Source organism: Siphateles boraxobius, unplaced genomic scaffold (assembly GCF_051911475.1).
Source record: "Siphateles boraxobius isolate OS27281-9 unplaced genomic scaffold, OSU_SipBor_1 6, whole genome shotgun sequence".
NCBI lineage: Eukaryota > Metazoa > Chordata > Actinopteri > Cypriniformes > Leuciscidae > Siphateles > Siphateles boraxobius.
Genome location: NW_027509186.1, coordinates 27,016,175 through 27,037,644, shown reverse-complemented (window position 1 = coordinate 27,037,644; position 21,470 = coordinate 27,016,175). Strand labels below are relative to the sequence as shown.

Below are 21,470 nucleotides of genomic sequence, written 5' to 3'. Positions count from 1 at the left end.
AGAATAAATAGCAAGATTCTGGTTGTCAAGACTGTAGAATTTCACCGCTGTGTTTGTGTCTCCTGCTACGCCAGGTGTCTCGACTCAATCCCTTAAAGATCAAATGAAGACTCCGTCTGCAAGTGAACAGAATGCCACGGTGCCCTCTCTTTCTCTGTCAAACCCATCTTACACTCAGAAAAGCCAGGAAAAAACACATCTAAACCGCAGCCAGGGTGAGGTTGTCTTAAGTCAGGGATGTTACCGGCATCCTCCTTTCAGATCGCAACATGATGTTCTCTCTTGTTGCATTCAGATGTCCAAACTCTCCAGGAACCTGGTCTGTCCGCATACATCAGGATCCCAAAGCTAGCAGGTCACAGCGTTTTACTGGAGCACTTTGAGTGAAACTTGCAGTTTGTGTTTAAGAAAAGTTTCCTTGACCTTGAAGCCAAGTTTTAACTAGAGGAGAACAATGAAGCAAAAACGTGATTTGTTACATTGCTTTAGCACAAGAACAGTTCTGTTAATAACCTTCTGTCGATCCGACTGTCCGCGGGCACACCTCTCCTGAGATGCCAAGACTCAGGTAGTTATTGAGACTATTAGCGTGTTTGCTAAGGCAAAAATACTTAAGGTATAAACCATACTTAATACTTATATTGTCTATACTTGCTCACATTTACAGTTTTAAGTTTGTTCACATCCCTAACCCTATTAAAGTATTAAACTTCAGCACATAACTGCACCAATTTTTAGTGTTGTAGTACTCAAGTCCGGAAAAGAACAGACTCAGACTCAAGTCCGAGTCAAAGACCATTTTTTCTATGACTAGTTGAGACCAGCTCGCTTCCAGGCTGAGTCCAAATGATCCTGAAACGTCTTGGACTCTAACTTGAGACAGACTAACGTCCGAGTCCGGTTATGTCCATGCTTTAGTACCACATCACTGCCATTTATTCTATAGACTTGATTTATACCTCAAATAGACGTGTTTATTCAGGAGAGGTGTGCTATTACTTTTTCTGAGGTTTCAGACCAATTTTAAACCCGCTTTGTATTGTTACAGTGTCGGTAATTTTTGTTCTCCGTGTTACCTGAATTAAGAAGGTCCCTTTTTTTTGTATCCCTGCCTGACAGTCGGATCGACAGAGGGTTATTAACAGAACTGTTTTTGTCGGAGTAGGTTTTATCCCTGAAAATTGCATCATACTTTGTCTACAGATTAAACAACTTAATGGCAAAAATGGAACACTATGGCAATTCAATTCATGTATCTTTTTTCATTTTTTTTTTCATATTGAAAGTAGAAAAAAGAGAAAGTGGCACCTTTTCCTTTTTTTCCAATTAAAAACAATTTAAAAAAAAATTGCGTTTCGGGGTTAGAAAATTATTAAACAGCTTGAATATTTAAATATTCGATCTGTGGAGTGAATGAAAAGCGTTAGATCTCTGGTTTTCCAATCAGCGGGAAGGGGCGTTTCAAGATAAATTCTTGTTGTTGTTTTTTTGTTTTGTTTTTTGGAAAAAATTTAAAATTTCAAAGATGCCATTTTCTCATTTTTCTAATTTCAATATTTAATTAAAAAACTAACAAACTAATGATACAGGGATTCAACAACTTTTTTATCTGTACGTGATGGCTTTTGCTTTTGGGGGTTGGGCGGAAGTGACGGAACTGCGATTCTTTGCAGCCTTTAGCCTGGAAACAGAAAATAATTCACTCCCGTTAAACGTTTATTCTTTCTTTCTTACCATTATGACTAAAAGTTTGTTAAGAAGTATTTCCTATTAAAGCAAGCTTAGTCACTATTTGACTCTGTTCAAGCATATCCATTGCAGATTGGTAGTGGACTTGAATGGCAACATGCCCTGTACATTATGAGTGTGGAAGTTTTCCTACCGGTTTGGCAATAGGTCAGATAGCACCAATTTCTGTCAGGACCACTATCGTCAAATCTGATTGACAATTAGCATACAGTTAGGATTGGCGGTATGGTTCTGTTCTGGGCAAGAACTCTCTGCGAATCCAAGCAGCCTAGCATGGATAAGAGCAGGGAGAGCAGCAATAACCCCCGTTAAGTTAAACAGAACAGAACCAACATGAATGTATTGCAGATATCATTAATTCATTTTAATGTACAACATAATTAGAGAATTGTAGTCTGATTCAGGGAGAATCAGAATGCCAAATCCTGACTGGCTTGAGGAGGAGCTGGGGATGGAGGAGGGTAATTGGCTCCCGAGAAATGCAATAGCTCCTGATAATACTTGCAAGCTTATATATGTATACAGTGATAGACGTTGTATTCCTATAGGTAGACGTGGATCAGCTGAGAGTCAGCTGATGCGAGCTTGACTAACATGACCTGCCAGAATTGACGCTGCGCTTGATTTTTTTCTAAGTCACATGGATTTGCCATGTTATCCAACAGAAAGCTGCTTTCTGTTTAAGCTGTGCTTCGTGATTCGTACATGACAATGTACATGACAATAGACAACTAACTTTTTTGCCACCAAAATCTCTAATGTGATCACACCTTTTAAATTTTTGACTGCAGTCAATAAAATGGCACAAAAAAATTCCTAAACTTACACTGAAAGGAAGAGTCAAGTCATTTAGTGGCCAGAGTATTAAAGTGACTTGGGAAACAAAAAGTAATAATTTTCCTGTTCTGTATTTGTTTTATGGTGTTGCAGGGGAAGAGTGGTCCAGACTAGTAGCGCTATCTCCTCTCTTCCAGCTGATGAAGGAAGTAGAGCAGCAGCTCAGGGATAGTGCCAGAGATAGAGGCCTGCTGAAGATCCAGCCCTCGGGTAAGGCTTTAATTATCACCATTGAAACGTGCAATCTGAACTCATCACAACTGCAAAGTCATTAGTGTAGCGACAGATGACTTAAAGCCCTGAGAACCATCAACATTTTAGTCGAAATATAACTTGAGCTTAATTTTAGCATCTTCTTAAAGGTTAAAGGGATGTGAGAATGTAATTAATTTACAACTTTATTTTGTGTTAGTTTGCAAAGATACAGAGTGATCAACGTGTGAAACATTAAATGGTGTGTGTTGGTACATGCATTCAGGTGCAGGCCGGTCGTTCATGGATTTCATGGATGCCCAGTGGGAGTGCGAAGGAGAGCTGATTCTAGTGAGCTCTGAAACACTCAACCCACGAGAGCTTCTGCTCTACCAGCACGGACAGTTTCTCCTCCAGCACCTTCACTTATATAAAATGGTCTGGATCTGTCTGTCTTTCTCTCACTTGCTTTTACAGTATGTGTGATTCTCATAGATTGTGTTGGGGAGTAACAAAACGTTACTAACTTAAATTTTTTAGTAACATGACGAAAACAGTAGGTATTTTAACGTTGTTGGGTTAGACATGTAGCTTATCTTTGATTTGTTTAGGTAGATAATTTAACTGAACCAGTAAAAACAAAAAAAACATTTGTCACCACATGGTTAGTTATGACTTTTTACGAATTTATTTTTCTATAGCGATAAGCAAAATAATATTAATTAATATTAATAATAATGTAAATGAGAGTTTTTTAATGTTTTGATTAAGTCTAGTATGCCCACTAAGGCATAAATACATAAAAACAGTAATATTGTGAACTATTATTACAAATCAAATTTTCTATTTGAATATATTTTATGATGTGATTGCAAAGCTAGATTTTCAACATCACTACTCCATTCTTCAGCCATATCCATACAAATATGCTGATTTCTTATTATTATCAATGCTGAAAATTGTTGTGCTGCTTAATATTTTTGTGGAAACATTTTTTTCAGAATAATTTGATTAATAGAAAGTTTAAAAGAACAGCATTTATTTGAAACTTTTGTAACATTATAAATGCCTTTACTGTCACTTTTGTCAAACTTTTGAACGATTGTGAAGTGGTTTCATGCAAATAGCCTAAAAATAGTTTGTTAACAGCTTTGATTTCTTCATTCTAGATACCAGCAGTAAAACTTCAACTGGCTTCTAGTCTTCCTTTCAACAACTACAATAACAATGCTTTCCGCAACTCTTTCTATTATCAGGTATTTCTAAAACTATGCATGTACATATTGAACCAGCAAAATATAGAACATGTGGAAAGTTATTAATAATATACCACACTTTGAGAAGTGATAATCAGCAACACTTTCCATGTGATATAATTGGTTTCCCAGCTAGTTTGGTTGCCGTAAGGTTAAATGCCCTTATTTGTCAGTCACCGAGAGAGCTATAATTTATTCATGTTAAGCACACTTAGAGCTCTGTCATACAAACCCCTTTGCACTTAGCACTCCCTATGTCTTCAGGAGGGAGAGAGGACTCTGTTTGTTCGCTGTCAGAGGTTGCAGTCGGTGGGTGGCCTTTCTCTGCTGCTCATGCACTGTGCTGCACACATTTCCACCAGTCAGATGAGAACAGACTCCGATCCTGCCTTCCAAAGGGCCTTTTTCAAGGTGCCATATACAACCGCCCCACACCTGCACAGCTTAAACAAGACAAGAAGGAATGTGCTAATGACCTCATGTCCTGTCCCCATTTCCAGGTTTTACAGGTGGGCCTAAGTGAGCTGTTCCATGCCAGACTGGGACAAACTGGTTGTCCAGATGACGAGAGGACGAAAGATTTTGCGTCAGATGCAGCTCTCGATGGTCTTCTGCTGGAAAGAATGCAGAAGCCAAGTCCTGGGATTTTAACAGAGGATGTAAGTTTTGATTTATTTTGCCATATTCACCCCTTACATTCTCAGTAGCTGTTGCCAAGTAATTGACTGATGTAGCAGATGCCGTAAGATGGGACTGATCTTGAATGTGTGCTGTTTTCTTGGCAGGAGGTTTTGGGGCATTTGCACAAATACAGAGAGGCTTCAGTGTTCCGCCAGGTTGAGAGTCTCCTGAAAGAGTCTCCTAAGAGCCTGGAGATCAACCACATCAACACCAACTTGTCAGTCAGCGACGGCCCAGACAGCCAAGATGCCGCTCCTACATGAACTGACATTTTAACTTTGAACAGCACTGTCTTTCTGACAGCGATAAATCCAGCTTTCAAAGGCATGTTATATACTGCAGGACATCTCACGGCCTTATTGTCTTGGGCGGTAACAGCCCTTGGACCAAGTTCGAGCACCTAGTTTTGCTTCAGGACCATCTAGTGGTGACCCAACACAGCTAGCAACTAAAGCTGTGACTGAAAAACTTGCCTTAACTAAAATATTATCTGAAAATCAAACATTGAAATAGTTAGTATTACCATATATTGCATAGGTCCAACAACTTGACAATGTTACATAATTTGACATAGTTGGCATCTACCTAATCCGACTAGCTTCTGCCAATTGATGCAAATTTGCACCAAAATACCATACAGTTTGTTTGGACACATAAACTTTGATGATAACCAGGGTGCAATTTGTTAAAAATTGGGAGAGGGATATTTGAATGAGAATATCATCATGACATTTTTTTTATAAAGAAATTCAGAAATAAATGTAGAAATATATAATTCATATCAATTCAGAAAAAATAAACAGGAAAAATAGAGGAAATAATAGTTTAAACTGAATTTGCTAAAATAAATTATATTTTTAACAAATATTAAATGTAACTTTATATTTATAGAATATCTATAATTATAATATCTATAATTATAATGTGTTCCGAAAGCAGAAGAAAACAACCATGATGGTGTTTCCACGCCTTCCTTAAAAACAAAAATGGACAGATTACGGGAGTCAGAAAAGACAAAAGATGTCAAATTTAAGTAACACTATCAGCCGGTGTAATAAAATATTAAAATACAGCCTCTCAGCAACATTTTTTTGATTTAATGCCAAGATAATAGTTTTATAAATGTAGGCTACCTTTAATTTTTTTTTAGGTAAAATATAAAAAAACCTGGATACATTTATGACTTTAATAGCTCGGGATATGATGTTAAAACGGTTCCTTACACAATTATATAATTTTTTCCATTCAATTTATCTGTGTTTAGAACAGTCATTTCCCCACTGTCTGTGACCGTATCAAAACAGACCTGCAAACATGACCCACCAGATGAGACCAGTATTATTATGACTAAAATAAAAATAAATACAAGCATATGCAGCATAAATAGCTAAATAATGGCCTAAGGTTTGAGTTTAAAATAGATTTAACAATCTAGCATTGCAAAATGCTCAGGGCGGAATTGCAATGATGAAAGTTTGAAGCTACAACAAACCAACCATTTCTGTCTTGTTATGTTTACTATAAAAAGTAACCGTTAGCATGGATGTCTCAGAATGCAGCTTCACAGTCTTGTTTACCAAATACTTATATGCATTTATGCCATTGTACTCATGTTTTGTCTTGCACTGTCTTGTTTGATTCCATTTCATTTATTTATAGTGGCATTTTCTGCTATCTACATTTAGCTGCTATTTTTTGACTGAATGTCCCTCAAGGGGTCAATAAAGTATGTTTTAAAGTAACAACTAGAAAAAGAAAGGCACAATAAAACATTTTTATCTGTGCAAGTATGCCTGTTTTTTAAATTACTCAGTCGTTGCTTATATTCATGAATACGTGGAGCACCTTCATCTGCCATAAACCCTAAAACATTAAGTAGAGCTTTATATGTAGGCTATCTGTATACAATAGTTCAACATTCATTTTATTTTTTCTGACAGAATGAGTGTGTGGTTGTCATTGTACAGGGGAAAGGGTGGTGTTTTCAGGTAACTAAACATTATTTATTACAATTTTTTTTTTTTTAAATTAATATAAGATTGTCACAGATATTTTGACCGTGTAATGTAGTTAAACGTATCTACCAGCAGGAGCAAACAATTCATTCGCACATGGCTACTGTTGCTATGCTTACGGATACACTTCCGTAAACAAAGCTGCCTCACTTCACTTCACTAAATTCCTTTTTTTTTGTGAACTCGTTTTGAAGCATGACTTTGCAAGATAACGACGATATCGAACGGTTTTTGAGAAATGTTGACCAGATAGGTAAGTGCTGTTTTTTACAACCCATCTTCACTGATGATAGCGACGCGAATCTTCCTTTATAACGGAATGTAAGTTAATTATATAACGTCATGTAAAGTCAATGTAGACGGGACGGGACTCGTTCAGTAAATGTGGAATTAACATAACATGAAATAAATGTAGGCTAATTAGATTTTTTTAAATTGAATTTTGTTGATATCTGATTGCAGATGAGTTAGTAAAAGAGTTAAATTCCAACGATATTTCGTGTCAAGAGAGAGCACTTGCGAAGGCAGATCAATTCATCTCATCTTTGGAGCAGGTGGACCAATGTAAAACCACAATCAATAAGACAGTTATTAACAAACATCCCTCATCTGAAAATGTGTCCCTGGTACAGTATATTTATTAAACATGTAATACAATACAACAATGTGAATAAAAACACCCTTTATTGCATTTTTAATACATGATGTTACAGATTATTTATAATTATTATTTATAATTAAATATAATTATTTCATGCTTTGTATTCATGCCTAATATTGGAAAAAACATGATTTTTTTCCCCTTCAAAACTACAGTTACACTGCGTACCCCCTTCTTTTCAGAACATCCAGTATGAATCAAGTCAAAATCCAGGTAGGTTTGTTTATTTGAGTCTCTTATCCGTTCTGTGTTCGGCAGTTGACAAGACTTCCCTGTCTCTGTTGAATAATTTGGTTTCAGGTATAAAACTTGAATGCCTACCCTTGAAGTCTTGTAAATGATTCATAAATCAATACAAACTTGCTAACCTTCATCTTCACTTCTTGTCTTTTTATTATAAATCTTGCAACGGTTTGTTGTACCCTTCGATTCGTCAGAGAATTTCTTGAGGACATTAGAGAAAGATGCCGAAGAGAGACGTCATAGAAGAAAGATGAAAGAGGAAAAAGCCAACGGTGTGTATACTGAAGCCTGAGAGCGAAATGGGCAGTTTTTGGGCAGTTTTGCACTGTCAGTTTGCAACGTCTAGATTTCCTTTGTCCTCGTTTGACCCGCAGCGTTAAGGGAGCAGGGGAATGAGGCTTTCACTCAAGGTGACTACGAAACGGCTGTCAAGTTTTATACCGAAGGCTTGGAGCAGCTGCGTGACATGCAGGCTCTCTATACAAACAGAGCTCAGGTACTTCTACATTTCAGAACAAGTTCTTCTACAATAATCAGATAAGCCGTATCATAACTGATATTCCTGTGAGACTTCTCCTCTTGTGATTTTATTGTCTCACATTCATGTATTATGTAGGCCTTTATCAAGTTGAAGAGATATAAGGAGGCCATAAGTGACTGTGAGTGGGCTCTGAGGGTGAGTAAATCAGTAGGAAAGAGGTCAGAGAAATGACCCCTCATTTTTCAGTGTCAGCCGAAGCGGAGAGTTTTTCATTCTACCTTGTCTGGTGAGAACAGCAGGCTCCATAGAGCGGTTTCTATTGAACTGGATAGTTACTTAGCATTAGAAAATTGGGTTGAAGTTCCTTCTGGGCTGTGCCGAATAGTCTTTGCTTTTGGAAAACTTTTAGAAAGTTAAGTAAGAACTAGCTATATCTATATAGTCTTATTCTAAAGTGTGTGCACACATTTATCATATAATTATTAAAAAGTAGTGCTGTCAAATCAATTATTTGCGGTTTATCGATTAATTGCGATGTTTAATCAATTAATTAAACAAAAGTTAATAAATATAAAATATATGTGTACACACACACACACACACACACACACACACACACACACACACACACACACACACACACACACACACACACACACACACACACACACACACACGTATATATATATATATATATATATATATATATATATATATATATATATATACCCATTATACATTTATGTTAGATGTGATTAATTGCAATTAATCAATTTGACAGCACTATTTAAAAGTAATTTAAAAAGTACAATAAATCCTTAAGTTTTTCAGAGGGTTGCATCTTGTCACACAGTGACCTCATGATATCACTCTGATATCATTTTATGTTTTATGTGTTTTTTTGCCTCTTTTTTCATAAGAAATAATAAAAGATTAAGCTACTTAAGGTTTTCTTTCACATATTTCATACCTTTGAAGAGGATGAGTTTTAATGCCCCATAAAAGATATCAGAATGAGTTATATTTTAAGAAATGAAAAGCATGTTTATTATAAAGCAGTGCTTTCACCTCTATATTTGTATTTAATTATTTTTTGATAAATAATAGTCTAGGACAGAAATGTCACATTACTGACTCTAGTTTATTACGTCAATGCATCTTCTGTTGTTTTTAAGTGGCTAATTAAAATTTTAAACTTTCATTCACAGTGCAATAAGAAGTGTATTAAAGCGTATATACACATGGGAAAATCTCACCTAGCACTCAAGGATTTCCCACAGGTATTTATCGTTCAATAGAAGTCCTTCTGTCCTTTCAAGCCTAAAGCTGGATTACACTTATATTTCTCACCTTATTTGACAACTGTCCTTTTATCATGCTTTTTTTTTATTGCTTCACTTTCAGTCCAGGATTTCCTATCGAAAGATTTTGGAGATAGAGCCACAGCGGGAGACCATGGTCAAAGGTATGATCCAAAAATGCTGTGAAGATCTGAGGCAAGGCAAGGCAAAGTCAATATTTTGGACTTTAGATCCATTCTTTAGCAGCAGAAGTAGGACTAGCATTGTTATTAGCTTTTAGCATCTGCCTGAAAATGTAGTTTCTGTCAAGCATCTCTCAGCAGTACCAGAATAAACTGCGTTCCTTTGTAGTTTTTACACGAGTCTCTTTCTACATTTTCTTGTATAAAGCGTCACATGCTTACACCACCTGTTTTTAGAACATTAGTTTGCTCATTTACATTCATTTTGAACCTTTCCAGAGGAGGAATGGCATTATGGATTTCCGTTCTATGCATTTTAATAGAGTATTTCCACATGAATTTGCAAAAAAAGATATATGTTCATTGAGCGGTCTCAATATATTACATTGCAATAGCTTATCTGAGACAAGTGGATTTGGAAGAGAAGGTGGCTCTCCAGGAAAAGGCAGCTTGGGAAGAGCTACAAGCGGGAACGGGACAGGCCACGGCAGTACTAGAGCTGCTGAAGAAGCTCGACAGACCCAATGAGATCAATCTTTACTACTGTGGTGGATTGGAGCTGCTCTCACTGGCTATTAAAGACTGTAAGTTCACATGATTAATTCAAAGTCCTTTTTTATTAGATGCTGCTGTTGTTTCTTGTTTATTTCATTAATTATCACTAAACTCCAGCAGTTTTTTGGTAGGAGCACATTTTTACGGCATTGTTGAACCTCAGATTTGTCTGAAATATGCCTTCGGTTTACCCAGTGTTGTTCCAGCAACCAGGGCGATATTTCTTGCACTCGGGATCGATACGGAGAAGAGAGTAGTGAGGAATTTTGTGCGGAGGGCTCATTGATTCTGCTCTGTGGTTCATTTGCAGTTCATGATGAGGAAACTAATCCTCATGATCAGCCACAGAGGACAGACACATATCACAAGCGCACACGCGCAAGCCTTTTAGACTTTGTTAGTGAACGCGTGAATTACCTGTCGGTTTTTGTCTGCTCGGTTCTGATCTTGTGTCAAAATATCACTGCACAGATCATATATTTAGATTGTGACAAAATATACTATATATAAGGGAAACCAGGGCTACTTGTCACACCTCACAAAAGAAGAGAATATTGAAGTGAATATTTTTCAGTTATATTTGTTACATTTGAAACTAAATTTATATACATAAACAGTACAAAAACAATACAAACAGCAGATGTTTTTACCCCCCCCCCCCCCCCCGAAAAATTACAGTTGATTTATGAAAAAGCAAAACAAAAAAACATTTCAGTTAAAATTGACCCTTATTATAGTTGACTCTTGAAGAGATTTCAAATGTTCTTCTTTTTTGAAAGAAGTCTCTTATGCTCACCAAAGCTGCAGTTATTTGATCAAAAATGCAGTAAAAGTGCAGTTTGTGTAATATTATTTCAATTTGAACATATTTTAAAATATAATTTATTCCTGTAATGGCAAAGCTGAATTTTCAGCATCATTACTCCAGTCTTCGGTGTCACATGATCCTTCAGAAATCTTTCTAATGCTGATTTGGTGCTCAAGAAACAATTTTTTATTATTATCAATATTCAAAAGAGTTGTGGAATTTTTTTGAGAGTTTTTGTGAGATTTTTTGTGGAAACCATGATAATTTTTTTTCAGGACTGCATGCATGTGTGTGTTATACTTCATATTAAGTTACCTTATCAAGGTAACATATAAACTACAAGCTAAATCAAACTTTCAATTGAACTTCCTACTTTACATACTGCAGTCCGTTCCAACAGAAATACTCTATTTAAAGCTATTTAAAGTGTTCCGCAAGAGTAAAATATGGGCCTGCGCAATGTGAAGCATAATCTTGAAAGTTCTCCAAGTTTGAAAGCTTTGTGCCAATGTTTTGTTCAGGTGAGATATCTGAATGGCTCTTTGTGAACTAATTTCTTGTATTTCCTCATAATGAACACTGCTTTTGTGTAGATAAGGCAGCGCTCTCTTATTCTTGATGAGCTTTTGTTTATTCTCCTTGTACGCTCTTTTGCCCTTGAACGGAGCATATTGTGTGACTGGGGCTGGCTACTGTGATTTAGTGTTGATATATGGCTCTCACTACACACCTACTAACACTGACCTTATCTGGTGTCCCTCACAGGTACTGGGCAGACATTATTCAGATTAAACAATGGCTTCAGTATCATTAATGGCAATAACATTGTAAGAAGGTAAGGTTGCTAAAGAAGTGAACCTGACAGTTTGTGGTCAGAATGTACTTTTAACATTTGAAAATGCCTGTGTAAAGCTCTCTAGAAGTTGTATTTTAATTAATTGAATTTTAGGCTTTGTGCATAGTACTTACTGTAGTATTATAAAGTGTGCATGCATAATAACCATTTGATTGATTGCATCTTCATCATTTATCAAGCGGCTTTCTCTCCCCTTATCGGTTGTCTTGCACCAACCAAAAATGCTATTAAAATTAATAGACTAATTTGAATACATTTAAACAACAGATGTGAAATCTGGTTCTGCTGTGTGATCATGTCTTGTGTTGGAATTTAACTTTCCACACCAGAATGAAATTGAAAGGGTTTATCCGTGTTTGACAATGATTGATTGGTTTGTTTGGGAGATTCGCTGTGTTAGCTTCATACAGTTTGCACACGTGTGGTCTCTAATCTATAAAACATGTTTGTTTAAAGGGATAGTTAAGCCAAAAGATTATGCCATTTATTTCATCAGTCTCATGTCATTCCCAGTGTTGGATGTAACGCATCACAAGTAACGTGAGTTACATAATCAGATGAAAAAAAAAATTAAGTAACAAATTAAGTAAAAAATGTACAACAAAATATCCGAGTTACATTTTCTTTGTTAGTTACTTTGTTTTCCCATTTATTGACTGACATCTCTCAATCCCCATGTTGAGAGGAATCATCTGTAAGTGCAGAGGTGTTGTGTGGTGTCTTAACATGATGGTTATTGTAGTTCTAGACTAAATGTGAGCATGCATTTACTTATTTCACTTACACAAAAACAGATTCAGTTTTCCTAAAAATAAATAAAAACGTACACGGTTACTAACGTAACCTCGGTTCCCTGAGAGTAGGGAATGAGTATTGCGTAGCAAATACGCAGTGGGGAAACTCCTTTTCCTCGAAATATTGAAGCAATAATCTAAAACACAGTGCAGCTCTGCACAGCAAACACAGCAGAGCGTCTAGCTCGCTCATTGGCTGTGCTGCGGCAACTGCACATCCAATGGCCGAGCGCCTCAGACGCACGAACCAATCAACTGACTTGGCGCCGAGTACAATAAATATTGCTTATTTCGGCCAATAGATGAGGTTTAAATCGACTGAAGCGACACACCTGACAGAGTGCAATAGTGCGGCAGGCTACGCAATACTCGTTCCCTACTCTCAGGGAACCGAGGTTACGTTAATAACCGAGTTCGGACCGAATAAATAACCGAATAATAAACGTTCCTTTTTGATAGCGGTCACTTCGTATTGCATAGCAAATACGCAGTGGGGACGCAATGTAAAACGCTGCACATTAGCATCTGGCTGAATAACTGGAGCCTAGGGACCCCGAGTCTCAACAGAATAAGCCAAAAAGCTGTCTCCCAGCATAGTATACTAACCAGACAGAGTCGGGTGTATAATGAACTGGGCTCAGAACAGTCCTAGAACTACTTGTGCTTATGGACAGTAACATACTAGACGGATAACCAGACACCGTCGGGTCAATATCACACAGATAAGACCTAGGCCTGCAGGCACGGTACCTCTAAATTATAAAATCTGACAAACGTGGATGGCGAAGACCAGCCGGTCTCCGCACAAATGTCTTGAATTGGAACATCACTGGACCAAGCCTACGAGGAGGCCTGCTTCTCGTGGAATGGGCTTTGACGCGTATGCCAGAGGCGAATGCCAGTTAGATAACGTCCACTATCCATTTGGATAATCTCTGCTTCGTATCCGGGACCCCTCTGGTGTGGTCACCGAAGCAAACAAAAAGCTGTGTTACCGTGGAAAGGTCCCATGCTGGTACAGTAGGAGGCCTAGGAGGGTTTATTTTATTTCAGCTTTATTTCAATTTACAAAAAACAAAAATTTAGTTTTAGACTACTTATGACTACTTCTTCCTACGAACACAATTTTTGTGTGTCGTTCTTTTCCATGCATTTACAATGAAACAGGACATCCATTCAAAAAGGCTGCTTTTTTTTTGGGTGAACTATTCCTTTAACTCCATTTGGTCTACAGTGCGTGACTGAAGTGTGTTTACTGTATTACAGTGTTTCCCTTTCTGTTTTTAGCTGCCTCTCACAGAATTCAAAAGATCCATATGCAGTGGAACTATGCATGTCCGTAGTCAAACTATGGAGGACAGTTTGCAGTGGAAATGGTAAGATAAGCCTTGAAAATGAAAGGTGCTATTGCTGAGGGAAAAATAGCAATCCCATTTGCACATTCCATTTTTATCCTTTTAAACGGTCTCTCTCTGGAAAATGGAAAATGTATCGACACTACTTGGTCTGGTTCTGCTTCCTCCCTACTTTTAAAGTAATGAGGATTCGTGAAATGTCTGAATTCAAGTCAATATCAATTTATCCTGTTCTTGCCTGCTAGCAGTGAAATTTTTATTGCCTCCCGCATTAAAAGTCTCTTTAGTAAGTACTTTGTGCCCTTCAGTGGTAATCTCATTAACTGGTCATTTAATTTTGCATTTGTCTTTATTAAACCCTCTCCATAATTGTGCTCCTTCTAGAGCAGAACCAACATCTGTTGATGGAGTGTCCCGTTACTAGACAACACATGGTCCAGATGTTGGCATCACCGAAATGTGAAATACAGAGGGAAAGCCTGGAATTGCTCAGCTTGTACTCACAAACTCAGCGCGGAAGGGACGTGCTCATCGACAACCTTAATTTATGCCAGTACGTACAGTATTTTTGGTGTCATATTGAATGCATTGCATTGTAGTCTACAAAATGATGTGCCATGAATGAATTACTTACAACATAACACATGGTCAAATGAGCCATTTAGACAGGACTAATTATGTGAAACAAAATGGATTGGCGTGCCACACTGCTAAGAAATACTGTGATGGTTTTAAATCAGGGGTAAAGAAAAATACATTCTCGGAGAACATAATTAATAAGTAATAAATCACATATCATTAATTACTGAGCATTTAGATGCTAGTTTAAAGACACCATGTTTATACTAATAAATACTTAACGCTTTTTTCCTCTTATGTTCTGTTCGAATAATAATTGTTTGTGTCACTTAATTGAATATTTAGACAGCATAATTAATTCATTATATCAAAAAGTGCATATTATATGTTTAAAATAAATAAATGTATGACTTATCGTTGATGTCAATTTCATCCCAACCTGTTTTTTCTACAAACCAGAGCAGGAAATAGATTTAAGTGTGGTGTTGCTACGCTATCTGTGATTCATCTCATTAGCTTACATGCAGAATGCCTCCTACTGTTATAGCATGTTTTATTAAAGTCCATTTAATGAGCCCATAAATAATGCGAACTGTCTCCTGTAGAACGGCTGAGAACCTGATGAGCTGTGTTTGCCGTGATACGAGCTCCGCGTTGGCGCTGACAGTTCTGGAGAACTTGGCTGCAGAAAATAAGTATGCACAATCAATTTAGTTGCCCTTACCATAGGAATGCCTGTGAGAGAAACAGCGGTACCTGAGAGTCTAGTAGATTCCCATACATCACAGTCGCTTGCATGTATTAAATCGAGACACGTTTAAATTCGTTCAGCTCAATAGCCCAGGTCCCTTGAGAACGCAAAGTGAACACATTTAAGACAAAACAATCCATCACATTCACAAATCCCTCCATTTATCTCTGTGAGAGAGTGACGTTTCTAGTCATTCACCACCTTACAGATAGAGAAAGGTACTCCCGGTGACCAGGAGATTGAATTAAGCAGCTACTTTATGCACAAAAGGAAATGAGAATGGCGTAACAGTTTGATAGATAGTCAATGAAAAGTGTTCTGTGAATTCAAGCCGCTCTCTTGTTTCTAGATAAGGATGGTTAACCATACTGGTCTTGTCTCATGTTGTACGTGGGATGTCACCAACGTGAGATTTGCAACCATAGATCTGCTTGGATCAGTGCCCACCACATTATAACGCATTTTTATCTTTTGCCCCCACGGCTCTTTGCGCATTACAACAAGAGGGTTATTTGAGGATTTTAGTCAGTTAAGCTTTATTCTTGTTAAGTAGCTAATTTCTTTATTTAATACTTTTTTGTTGCTGTTTTTGTTGTTTATCTTTTTCAGATTTAAGATTCAGTCAAGGGAGATCTTCACAGCAGTTTTTGCCCTTCCTCTTGAACATCTGCTGGTGATGCATTATGAAACATCATTTATAATCATCCTCTTAATAATTAAAATATTCTAAATAATAATATCATATTCTAATGCTTTATTGTCTGATTTATCAGACATTTTGGCACTGGATTGTACATTGCTGGCTTTACAATTAGAAGACATATGACTATATACCTTGTAGGACTTATAATATACAGTTACATCATTACTAAAGAATTCATTACATCATTACTTTATGCATCTTAGCATTGAAATTTCTTCCGTCTGACTCTGTTTTATGACTCCACATGCTAAGGAGTGTATTTAGTTTTGGTTTAAGCTGTACAAAGATATTATTTTACCATAATGCTCCATGCAAATATACTACATGCAACATAGATTACAGTCCATGTAGACATCCAATTACTGATATGATTAGTATTAGTACTCATCATATGAATACTAGTATGATGAGAACTGTTTCTTGTGTCTTTTTATAAAGGTACTTTATAATACTTATCCTGTTATACTGAAAAACTTTCAGTCACACTTTAGTTTAGGGTCCAATTCTCACTATTAACTAACTATTAACTATGACTTTTGCCTCAATAAACTCCTAATTACTGCTTATTAATAATTAGTAATGTAGTTGTTAAGTTTACAGTAGGTATTGGGAAGGATTAAGGGATGTAGAATATGGTCATGCAGAATACGGCATTAATATGTGCTTTATAAGTACTAATAAATAGCCAATATTCAGTAATATGCATGGAAATAAGCAACTAGTCAATAGTGAGAATGGGACCCTAAACTAAAATGTTACCAAACTTTTTTCTTTCTTAATTTTAATATGCTGATTTCAACCAAAAAACATTTCTTTACTGTCAGTGTTGATCCTTCCTGGATAAAAGTTTAACTTTTTTTTGCAAAATATGTTAGTGCACGTAAGTACAATAATCAAAATTTTGGCTAATACTGTTTTTCCCATGTAGTCAAATATCATGACAGCTGACTACAAGATTCTGGCTTCTGTGATTTCTGTGATCGGGTGCATGGCTCTGGATGATGTCATCAATAAAAATCTGGCAGGCCGTAAAGAATTTTGGAGATGCTCTCTTCAAGCAATGGTAATCTTGGAGATGATAACCCTTTACATCACGACCAAGCTCCCAAATACTCCATCCTTGAACATTGCTGAATTATGTATGATGTCTTGCACTGGGAATTTTGATGCCAAGGGTTTGTTTTTAAGCTCCTTTTGCTATCTTGCTACATGAGCTGTGAAACCGCCATTTCCCACAGACGCTAAAACTGAGAAAAGGACATGAATTTAATTTCCGGCACTGTCAAGATAAAGCTCTGTTTTGGTTGCAGGAGCGGTGTGTCGCCTGTGAATGTAGAAGTGTCCTCTATCCCCTCCTGGGTTTGATGATCAACTTAGCCTCAAATCCCTCTCAAGTTGTCCAGGTATTGCAGGAAGTTTAATATTCTGGGCTTTTGGCCAGCCCTCGTCCAACACATCAAGCACCTTTGTAGCCAAAGGGCCTTGGCTAGGCAGAATGTTCTTCTAGTGCCTTTTCTCTCCATATGTTGCAATCATGTCTGAAACAGCAAAGGAAAATTGGAGCGAATTCTTTTTGGCTCTCTTTCAACACACAGGAGCATGCTGTTCTGGCCAGCAGCAGGTGCTTGGACCTGCTGAGCGATTCCTCTGGAGGCGTCATCACAGTGAGTTGAATTCATTTTACCAAGGCCAAAGCTAGCTTCAACCCACCCCCTGATGATGGGAGCCGCTAGAACGTTTGAACTGTAGATTTCTGCTCATTAATTATTAAAATGTTCATCCTGCAGGATGTGGGGTGTTGTGGAACCCTGCACATTCACATCTCTAGAGGATCTCTACAAAACATTTACTCATATGGGTTCTACAAGATCAAAAATGGAAGTTTAAATATATGGATGTCCTTAGATGGCTAACATCCCCAAGAGAAGGATTTCGCGTTCACGGAAGCATTTACATAGTGATTACCGTAGCAGCCCCAGGCCCTATTGGGGACTATTTTCTCTGACTATGTAAATCAGGTTCCAGGTTGTTTGCTTGGGTTTTGCTGCCTTGGTGCTTCATATCTCTCCAGTCAGGCTGTTTCTCTAAGTACAGTTAAGGTGAAAGGGTTTATTATGGATCTGACTGAGTTTTACTGCTGTGATACAGCTTGAACTGCATTTTTGGCAATCCCCCTTGAAATACATCGGAGTACAGCCTTATCCTGTTGCAATGTCCTATCTGTCCTAATGATGGGAGTTCTGGTATTAAACATCTTGTTTTGTCTTCGGCTTCAGAGAGCTGCAGGTTTGCTGAGCGTTCTCCTCCCGATGTCTTCTGATGCCACTCAGGAAGTTGTGCGGAATGGAATAGTGAGGAAGTTGCTGAAGATTCTGAAGGTGGAGCCTATATCAGGTTTTAGTTGTTGAAATAGAGTCTGTAAGGAAATAGAGTCAAATGAAATTGGATATAATATATTGAAGATTGTAGAGATTATGCCCCTTGCATTAAATTGGCAATGTAAATCACTACCGAAAAGACCTTCTCAGCCCAGCATAGGACCAGTGGATTATAAATAATTACTGACTTTAATCAGCCAAAAAGCCAAATTTCCAAAATTACCCAAATTTTATTTAAATAATTAGTTAACCCTTTAAAACCATACAGTATGTACTGTATCATTTCTTTCTTTCTAGCCTGGTTCATCCTTTATTGACATCAGATCTGTCTGTCTGTTGTTCCATCAATCTGTCTATCCATCTATCTATCTATCTATCTATCTATCTATCTATCTATCTATCTATCTATCTATCTATCTATCTATCTATCTATCTATCTATCTATCTATCTATCTGTCTGTCTATCTATCTATCTATCTATCTATCTATCTATCTATCTATCTATCTATCTATCTATCTATCTATCTATCTATCTATCTATCTATCTATCTATCTATCTATCTATCTATCTATCTATCTATCTATCTATCTATCTATCTATCTGTCTGTCTGTCTGTCTGGTTTTGCTCACATTGAAACTGTTTTAATAACCACAAAGCAAAATAAAAAGTTTCCTTTTTAAAATTTGATCAATATAAATGTTTTAGAGAACATAACAAAAAGAACGAAACCTAAATGCAATGCATATTTTAATATCAATTATTTATTTCAATTTTTTTTTTTAAATAGCAGGCTTTACAGGGTTAAAGAGTTAACTTTGCGGGCTGCCTCCATTATACATTTTTGTATTCTGGTGACCAGCTGTATTGTTTTTGTTTTTTTACATTTGCGGTGGCACTTTAACTGAAACTTGCTTGTGTGTCTGTCCCGTCAGGTTGGAGGAGAGATGAGCTCCAGATACTCCATTAAAGCCCTGACAGTCTGTACTGCCTCAATCCCACAGGCTTGTGAGGAGCTGGTTAAGCTTGAGAAACGTGAGTTCTGAGGGTAGGGAGGCAGAGGATTGGATTCAATAAGATGTCTTAAGCTCTATGGCCTGGTGACTTTGTGTGCTACACACATTTATTCATTCAGGGCTGCACACTTTGAGAAAACTCCTGGGCGGCATTGACGAGTTGGTGGTGGGGAACGCAGCTTTGTGTATGGGGCATTGCTTAGAAGTGGATGGAGCTGCCAGTGGCCTCCTGGGTACAGACTGCGTGCCGTTGCTGCTACGCCACACCGCTGGAGATGCCAAAAGAGCAGTCGTTCGGCAGAACGCAGCCATCACCCTTGGGAAGCTGTGCAAAATAGAGCCTAGGTATAATTAAGTCTAACTTGCCTTTTGCAGTCAGCTGCATTATATTGATTAACATCCATGCTGATGTTCTTATACACAGCAGTGATACTCGGGAAACATCAAGGTGAAAAGATAATTCCTCTTCATAATTAACCTCAACAAGATGATGAACTTTCTGAATGAATAATGAATTAGAAATGTCAGATCTATAGTTTAAGGGCATAAGCTAGGCATCTTAATTGATGTGATTCAGATATAAACATGTTTGTTTTTTGCATTTGACATTTGTTTATATTCTAGTCTCTTTTTACGGCTGTTAACAAGCACTTTTACAGATGTGTGAGAGAGTTCCTTTTAAATATTTACCGATTGCACCTTTATACTTTTATTGACTTAAAGAACTACCAAGTTTTTTCCCCTTCATCTTTAATTTATGAAGGGTTCATAAGCTCAGACCTGAGAAAAGTAGCTCTGTTAGTTAAGTGTTTTGAGGCGTCTCATTCTCCCAGTCAGCATCTAACAAGGACAGTCCTCCAAAGAGGAGTCAGAATCTTATGCCATTCAACTTTGATGAGCTTTCAACTTCTCAGAGGTAATGCTGCCCTGAGCATGAGTCTTTACAGTGAGATTTCAAACCTTTGAGATCAGAGTGCAGCCTAAAAAAGACATTCTAGACAGAAAACAGTGGAGGGTACAGACACTGCCAAAAATATTACACATAACCAATGAACCTACTTTATATGCAGAGCAAACTGGCTGACGTTTTCATACTTCTTTGCATTTCATATTCTTAGTTCTGGTTTTATATTTGGTTGTTCAGAATAGGCTACATTGTCTGGTCAAAATGAGAAAAAGACAAATTCTGTTGGTTTTATAAATCTCTTGTTTTTTGATTTTTTTCCAGGCACATGGAGAAACTCAGGGAGCTTCATGGTTTAGAAATCCTTCATTCCTGTGCGAGATTGATCACGTGAGCCATTACCCACATTCGGTTCCTCAGTAATTGACCCCATAACTCAGGACACACATGCAAACGCACACACACATACAGATGAATGCTGTCCTTTGGTTCACAGCTTAAGATGCTCATCTTAAGTGAGGCCACAAATTACTGTCATGCCTTAAGGCCTATCTAGATTATTCAGCTGTTTCCTGTGTTCATTTTAATTAGAGAGAATTCGCATTGACATGTGATACTGTTATCTGCTGTTGTAGAGAACATGTTGCCCCGGGACTATATTCGAAACGTTTCAATATCCTTTCATCCCAAATGACTCACTTGGGAAGTATGTTGCCTTGATTACATTTTGTTCCCTGTTTGTTGATAAATGGATTAATGCTAGCTAACATGTGTTGAATAAAAAGATTAATAAAACTGCATTTGAAGATTATTATAGTTAATGCCTGTTTATCTTTGCAGACTTGATAGCTTTAGAAAGCATTTGATGATGTAATGAGAAAAAGTAAAATTGTTACAATTCAAATAGGTTTAGCAGAAATGAGTCTGACAGTGTAATCCAGGGTTTGGGAGAGGATTTGACAAACAGACTGCAATATAACACTTAACAACACATATTTTAGATTTTGTTTCAGATGGTGCACCTCTATCCTTAAATGTGCTGTAAGTTTTTTTTAAAACTTGTGTTAAACTAACTACATTAAATGAAAGGGGTAGTTCACCAAAAAATTGAAATACTGTCATCATTTACTCCTCATGTTGTTCCAAATCTGTATGACTGAATTTCTTTTGTGGA

The 21,470-nt window shown here is 37.2% G+C and overlaps 2 protein-coding genes across 3 annotated transcripts in view; both read left to right on the top strand.

Annotated features, from left to right (window-relative positions):
• LOC143716223 (uncharacterized) overlaps positions 1–5,117 on the top strand; it is a 28,539-nt gene extending 23,422 nt beyond the window's left edge. Inside the window, 8 exon segments of the mRNA XM_077208530.1 lie at positions 75–215; positions 296–355; positions 2,680–2,796; positions 3,065–3,216; positions 3,948–4,034; positions 4,299–4,445; positions 4,535–4,693; positions 4,820–5,117. Coding sequence (XP_077064645.1) covers positions 75–215; positions 296–355; positions 2,680–2,796; positions 3,065–3,216; positions 3,948–4,034; positions 4,299–4,445; positions 4,535–4,693; positions 4,820–4,978 — 1,022 coding nt within the window. The 3' untranslated portion in view covers positions 4,979–5,117.
• A 1,738-nt stretch (positions 5,118–6,855) lies between these two features.
• Positions 6,856–21,096, top strand: ttc12 (tetratricopeptide repeat domain 12). Of its 2 annotated transcripts, none has more exons than XM_077208528.1 (21): positions 6,856–6,983; positions 7,193–7,356; positions 7,547–7,604; positions 7,829–7,906; positions 8,009–8,130; positions 8,251–8,310; positions 9,324–9,395; positions 9,520–9,580; positions 9,994–10,182; positions 11,727–11,796; positions 13,899–13,987; positions 14,351–14,519; positions 15,151–15,240; positions 15,906–15,969; positions 16,928–17,062; positions 17,310–17,402; positions 17,595–17,663; positions 18,276–18,377; positions 19,312–19,411; positions 19,512–19,737; positions 20,621–21,096. In XM_077208528.1, the coding sequence occupies exons 1-21, from the start codon at positions 6,926–6,928 to the stop codon at positions 20,688–20,690; spliced, it is 2,139 nt and encodes a 712-aa protein (XP_077064643.1). In that variant the 5' UTR covers positions 6,856–6,925; the 3' UTR covers positions 20,691–21,096. The 2 variants fall into 2 exon arrangements, with proteins under 2 accessions (XP_077064643.1, XP_077064644.1); XM_077208529.1 differs by having other exon boundaries at positions 6,869–6,983; positions 7,193–7,317.
• The last annotated feature ends 374 nt before the right edge of the window (positions 21,097–21,470 follow it).